General features: G+C 40.8%; 1 protein-coding gene across 3 annotated transcripts in view; it reads left to right on the top strand.

The window, feature by feature from the left end:
- The window catches only part of LOC115222363 (patatin-like phospholipase domain-containing protein 4), a 48,969-nt gene that overhangs the window by 38,987 nt on the left and 2,482 nt on the right, over window positions 1–7,500 (top strand). For all 3 annotated transcript variants that reach the window (XM_029792560.2, XM_029792559.2, XM_036511118.1), the window contains exons 2-3: window positions 3,175–3,438; window positions 6,392–6,622. In XM_029792560.2, the coding sequence (XP_029648420.1) occupies window positions 3,268–3,438; window positions 6,392–6,622 (402 nt within the window). In that variant the 5' untranslated portion in view covers window positions 3,175–3,267. The remainder of the gene's footprint in view (window positions 1–3,174; window positions 3,439–6,391; window positions 6,623–7,500) is intronic.

Here is a 7,500-nt window from a genome sequence, read left to right as displayed (position 1 = left end):
TGCTGCCTTTCATCATCATCATCATTTAACGTCTGTTTTCCATGCTAGCATGGGTTGGACGGTTCAACCAGGGTCTGGAAGCCATGGTGGCTGCACCAGGCTCTAGTCTGATTTGGCATTGTTTCTACAGCTGGATGCCCTTCCTAACGCGAACAACTCCGTGAGTGTAGTGGGTGTTTTTTACGTGCCACCGGCACAGGGGCCAGAGCAGGCTGGCAAATGGCCACGATCGGTAGGTGCTTTTATGTGTCACCGACACGGACGCCAGCCAGGTGGCGCTGGCATCTGCCACGTTTGGACAGTGCTTTTTATGTGTCACCGGCATGGGTGTCTTAACTACAATTTCCATTTGAATCTTTATTTTGATGTTGATGTTCTTGAATCAATAGGTCTCCTCAAGAACATTGCAATTAATTTTGAAAACAACAAAGAATTTAATAAAATAACTTTGTTGTTATTTTGCTGTGTTTTTCTCAAATATAAAGTAATACGAAATTTTAGGTTTTAATTCAGATCACTGCAAACCATTTGATATCACATTTCTGTCAAAATACACAGCCTTTAGCTTGTTTACGAACCACATGGTTCCGGGTTCAGTCCCCTTGCATGGCACCTTGGGCAAGTGTTTTCTACTATAGCCTCGGGTCAACCAAAGCCTTGTGAGTGGATTTGGTAGGCGGAAACTGAAAGAAGCCCGTCGTATATATGTATATATATATGTGTGTGTGTGTGTGTGTATGTGTGTGTGTGTGTGTATGTATGTGTGTGTGTGTATGTATGTATGTGTGTGTGTGTATGTGTGTGTGTGTGTGTATGTATGTGTGTGTGTGTGTATGTATGTATGTGTGTGTGTGTGTATGTGTGTGTGTGTGTGTATGTATGTGTGTGTGTGTATGTATGTATGTGTGTGTGTGTGCGTGTATGTATGTTTGTGTGTCTGTGTTTGTCCTCCCAACATCGTTTGACAACCGATGCTGATGTGTTTATGTCACTGTAACTTAGCAGTTCGTCAAAAGAGACCGATAGAATAAGTACTAGGCTAGCAAAGAATAAGTCCTGGGGCGATTTGCTCAACTAAAGGTGGCGCTCCAGCATGGCCACAGTCAAATGACTGAAACAAGTAAAAGAGTAAAAAGAGTAAAATAACAAAAAATAACTTTTTCGAATACAAATTAACATGGAATTTTGATGGGAGGTTTTAGCCCTTTTGGAATCCATATTTCTGTGGAACCATATTTCTTTCAACTAATTTTGAAAATGGCAAAGAATTTAGTAAAATAGCTTTGTTATTATGCTGGTGTTTGGAATATAAATAAACATGGAATTTTGAGGAAAGGTTTTAAATTGGATTGCTTTAAAATATGAAGTTTATTTCATTGAATCAGGAGGGATGGTCTCAAATGGGTTGGCATCAAAAGGGTTAATTGTATTTATTACTGTTTCTGTTATGCCTTATGCCTTTTTTCTTCATATGGTCTTAGTCTATGGGGTCTAAAGAGAGAGAGAGAAGAGGGGGAGAGAAAGAGGTGTGCGTTGCTGGAAAAACTCGTAAATTTTTAGTATAACGTCTTTACATGTGGAAGCCCTTTTTTTTCTTTGCCCCTGCGTAATTACTCTTTTGATCTGTTGTCAATCTTTTGGTTGGTAAGGCAACGAGCTGGAAGAATCATTAAGCATGCCGAGCAAAATGCTTAGCAGCATTCTGGGTTCAAATTCTACCGAGGTCAACTTTGTCGTTCATCCTTTCAGGGTTGATAAAATAAGGACCAGTTGAACAGCAGGGTCAATGCAATTCACTTATCCCCCTCCTCCGAAATTGCTGGCCTTGAGCCAAAATTTGAAATTATTATTATTATTATTATTATTATTATTATTATTGATTGAGAGAGCAGTGCATGCCATCAAAGTGACACTTGGGTAAAATATACAAAGCCCAGTATACCCATCATGACTACCTGTCTGATAAGGGTACACTAAGCACATGCATCACAACCATATGTGCGCAACATGGTGATCTCATATCAAGATAAACAGCATATGACCTTGCAGGTGGGGCCCAGTTAGAATTTTCTTCAGATCAAATAGCCCATTCCACTCAAAAGGTCCATGAATAAGGTTTGTTTTAAGGATGTTGAATAAAGCACCCATGCTTCCAGAGGTGAATTATTCAAACCCCAAAGAATCCCTCTCAACACATGGCTATGATGCTCCCCCACTATTTCTGCTCATGATCAGAGATGCACATATCGTCAGCCACTAAGGGACATGCTCAACTGGTTAAGGTCAAACAACTGACAAGCAAATCTGTGGTATTGAACTGAATATTTGCTGTAGCCCATCTTTTATACCAAGACAAAACAATGTACATGATAACACTTCCAATCAGTTAAGATCAGAAGCCACGAGAGCCACTGCCTGGTACTGCATCAGGGCATTTATTATTATTATTATTATTATTATTATTATTATTATTAATACTTAACAATTGAAATGTTTTTCACTCTCTATGACTATGCCTTTGTCTACAGTAGTTTATTTCTCATGGAATTTACCATTTTCACAAGGTACTGTACGTTTGGAGGCATCTGTCACCATTTTGTTCAGGAATAGCCGTCCCATTGTTATTAAGGTCATGGAAGTAAAAATCTTTTCAGTCCTTTTATATATGTGTGTGTGTGTGTGTGCATATAATGAGTTTAATATATAAAAGGTATGTTGATGCAAACAGGAAAATTACAATTCCAAATAAGAGTAAATGTGTATTTTTATTAATATTTATCAGAAGTAACAGAGTGACTCAAAGTCTGGCCAACACATGAAAACTCTCAGGCCTGACTGGCACCTGTGCCACAGTAGTTGGCATTAAGAAGGGCACCCAGCTGTAGAAACCTTGCCAAATCAGATTGGGACCAGGTGTAGCCTCCTGGCTTGCCAGTTCTCAGTAAAACCGTCCAACCCATGCCAGCATGGAAAGTGGACATTAAATAACGATGACAACAACAATGCTGACACACACACACACACCCACACACACAAACAAACATACACACACAAACACATAAACACACACACACAAACACACACACACACACACAAACACACACACGCACACACAAAGACACACACATTTATATCCTTATACCTTTATATCTTCTTAATTTTTCTTTTCAACAGGTCAGTGAGAAAATCTTCCAATCGCAGAAGGAGGAAAGATCGTTTGACAATGTGGCCTTCGATTTAAACTACGAAATCTACGATGATCCCATCATGAACTTGTCGTTTTGTGGATGCGGTTTCCTCGGGATCTACCAACTTGGTGTGGCATACTGTTTAAGTCGACATGGCAGTGGACTTCTTGCCAAAGTGGAGCGGATTGCTGGTTCTTCAGCAGGGTCTTTGATTGGTGCTGTACTCTCCATTGACCGAAATCTAATAGCGGTAATTTCACTTATATATTCATATAACAGTAGAAGGCGTGTGGCTTAGTGGTTAGGGTGTTGAACTCATGATTGTAAGGTTGTGGTTTCGATTCCTGGACCGGGCAATGTGTTGTGTTCTTGAACAAAACACTTCATTTTCACATTGCTCCAGTCCACTCATTTGGCAAAAATGAGTAATCCTGCAAGGGACCAGTGTCCCATCCAAGTGGGGAATTTATACGCCATGAATTTGAACTCGGGGCATAAAGACAGACGAACTACTGCCAAGCATTTCACCTGGCATGCTAACGATTCTGCCAGCTCACTGCCTTAATAAAAAATAAATGAAATAAAATATAATAATATAATAATAATAATCCTTTCTACTATAGACACAAGGCCTGAAATTTGGGGAGAGGAGGTTAGTTGATCACATCGACCCCAGTATCTGACTGGTACCTAATTTATCGACCCTGAAAGGGTGAAAGGCAAAGTCTATCTCAGCGTAATTTGAACTCAGAAAGTAGCGGCAGACCTAATACCTCTCAGCATTTCGCCCGGTTTGCTAACAATTCTGCCAGCTCACCCCCTTAATAAAAATACTAATAACAATAATAATGATAATGATAATAATAATACACTTTTCTGCTACAGGCACAAGGCAAGCTCTAAAATTTTTGTAGGAGGTAACTAGTCAATTACATTGACCTAGTACCTGAGTAGTACTTATTTTATCGCCCCCAAAAGGATAAAAGGTAAAGTCAACCTCGGTGGAATTTGAACTCAGAACGTAGAGACAGACGAAACGCTGCCAAGCATTTTAACCGATGTGCTAGCGATTCTATCATTGATAGTTTTTGATTCTATCATCTGAAGTTTCATCAAATGTATTATAGGCTTTCGTGGTTATATTTCCAATATTTCGTTACAGTCCAAATGTTATGTAATTAAAAGATACGTCAGCAATTATAGAATGGTTCTGGTTTCTTCATGTGGGAAGCACAATTTCTTTTTTTTTGAGTAAATAAAATAATTTATTAGTTTAAATACAACGGTAATTCCTGTTGACGATGTGAAGTTTCGAAGTGAACAGTGTAAGGGAGATAACCACTTGTTCGCTTTAAGTGCTAAAGTCTTAGCTGTACCACACACACGCACACGTACCTTTTATCTTATAAGTGTTTCAGTCACTAGACTGCGGCCATGCTGGGGCACTGCCTCGAGGCTTTTCGTCAAACAAGTCGAACCTAGTATTAATTTTTTTTTATAAAGTCTGGTACTATTTCCACCAGTCGCTTAAACTGTTAGTTTAAGGGGACGTAAACAAACTCCCGCCGGTCGTCAAGTGGTGGGTGGAAACAAACAAAAGGCACACACACACGTGCGCATGCATACATACACACACACATACATACATACATACATACATACATACACCACACACACACACACACACACACACACACATACATATATATATGATGGCTTTCTACGCAATTTCTACCAACCAAATTCCCTCACGAAGCATTAGTTGGCCTGGGACACATTTCCAAGGTGGCGTGCAGTGGGACTGAACCCAAGACGTCGTGGTTGCGAATCGAGCTTCTTAACCACACAGCCCCTGCCTTTTTTCATCTACATTTATATGTACACATTCACACGTTGTATGATTTGTATTACACGAGATTATCCATTCTACATCATCATCATCATCAACATTTAACATCCATGTTCCACGCTGGTTTGGGATCAACAGAAAAAAATAAATAAATAAAATGATGATCTGCATCGGCTGGGAGTTGAACCTGAAATGACTACTTTGGAAGGCAACCATGCTAACCATTACACCACCAACATTGGTACAATAGTAATTGAGCTGGCAGAATCGTTAGCATGCCGGGCGAAATGCGTAGCTGCATTTCGTCTGCCATTACCTTCTGAGTTCAAATTCCGCTGAGGTTGACTTTGCCTTTCATCCTTTCGGGGTCGATAAATTAAGTACCAGTTACGCACTGGGGTCGATGTAATCGACTTAATCAGTTTGTCTGTCTTTGTTTGTCCTCTCTGTGTTTAGCCCCTTGTGGGTAGTAAAGAAATAAGTAATTATTTATTTCAAATTATTGGCAAGGCCTTCAATTTCGGAGCAGGAGATTAGTCAATTACATCAACCCCAGTGTGTGATTGGTACTTATTTCATTGACCCCAAATTGGTGAAAGGCAAAGTCAGCCTCAGCAGAGTTTGAACTCAGAAGGGGAAGATAGACAAAATGCTTAGCAGCATTTTGGCCGGTAGGCTAATGATTCTACCATTTTGTCGCTTTTGGTACAACAGTAATTATTAAAAGTGATATGCTTGAGAAAACCTGTTGAGTCAAGTAAAACCAAAATTGTAGCTGTGGCCAGTGCCCCCTGCCTAGCTCCCATGCCGGTGACATGTAAAAAGCACCATCTGAACCGTGGTCGATGCCAGGTCCACCTAACTGGCTCCTGTGCTGGTGGCCCATAAAAAGTACCATCCAAACATGGTCGATGTCAGTGCCCCCTGACTGGCTCCCATGCCTGTGGCACATGAAAAGCACTATCTGAATGTGATCGATACCAGGGTCACCTGACTGGCTCCTGTGCCAGTGGCACATAAAAAGCACCTACTGCACTCTTGGAGTGGTTGGCATTATGAAGGGCATCCAGCAGTAGAAACTTGCCAGATCAGATTGGAGCCTGGTGCAGCCACTGGCTTTCCAGACCTCAGTCAAACCATACAACCCATGCCAGCAAAGAAAACAGACGTTAAACGACGATGATGATCATGATGATAGTGGTGGTGGTGGTGGTGGTGATGGTGGTGATGATGATGATGATGATGATGGGGAGGATTGTGTTGTATTATATTATTGTGAGTTATATCCAAGAAATTCTTTGAAATACAATTAATCATTAATTGCTAATCATTAACCATATTTACCTGTTTGAAGGATTGTGTCAAGTTTGCCTATGATTTGGCCGATGAAATACATGCACAACCTCTTGGAGTGCTTACACCAAAGTACAGCCTAATGAAGTCTCTAGAGAAGTTCCTGGATGATAAACTCCCCCACAATGCTCATGAAATGGCCAGCGGTCGATTGTATGTGTCTGTGACCAACATGGAATCGAGAAGGAATGAAACTCTCTCACATTTCAGTAGCAGACAGGAATTGGTGCAGGTGAGACACTCAAAATTATTCTCTTTTATTCTTTTACTTGTTTCAGTCATTTGACTGTGGCCATGCTGGAGCATCGCCTTTAGTCAAGCAAATCGACCCAAGGACTTATTCTTTGTAAGCCTAGTACTTATTCTATCGGTCCCTTTTGCCGAACCGCTAAGTTACGGGGACGTAAACACACCAGCATTGGTTGTCAAGTGATGTTAGGGGGGACAAACACAGATACACAAACATATACACACACACACATACATATACATATAAACAACGGGCTTCTTTCAGTTTCTATCTACTAAATCCACTAACAAGGCTTTGGTCGGCCCAAGGCTATAGTAGAAGACACTTGCCCAAGGTACTACGCAGTGGGACTGAACCCGGAACCATGTGGTTCGTAAGCAAGCAACTTACCACACAGCCACTCCTACACCAACTCCTATTTGCTTAATTTTGCCATTAGAAAATTACTATTTGTAAATCTCACAATGAGGGATATTCAGAAACAGCACTTTGGAGTAAAGATTGTTTGCCAACATAACATGGCAGTCCTGGTTTAGGACGAATGTTGCTGTAATTTAGCCCCAGGAGACATCGTCTCCTGCTGGCTATACAACACGATCTGTGTCCTTATATTTTCGAACAAGGGAATCTAGCTCCCAAACTCACCTCAAAACAATATCGTGCCATACAGCCAGCTGGAGATGATGTCTCCTGGGGCTAAATTACAGCAACATTCGTCCTAAACCAGGACTGCCATGTTATGTTGGCAAACAAGAAAGAAAATACGTAGGGTACCGTTGATGAGTATCCTAGTGTTACTTTGATGGCATGCTCTGCTCTCTCACTCAATAATGATGATGATGGTGGTGGTGGTGGTGGTG

This window comes from Octopus sinensis, linkage group LG19 (assembly GCF_006345805.1).
Source record: "Octopus sinensis linkage group LG19, ASM634580v1, whole genome shotgun sequence".
Classification (NCBI taxonomy): Eukaryota; Metazoa; Mollusca; class Cephalopoda; order Octopoda; family Octopodidae; genus Octopus; species Octopus sinensis.
Note: the sequence above shows the minus strand (reverse complement) of the source record. Positions and strands in the feature narration are given on the sequence as shown.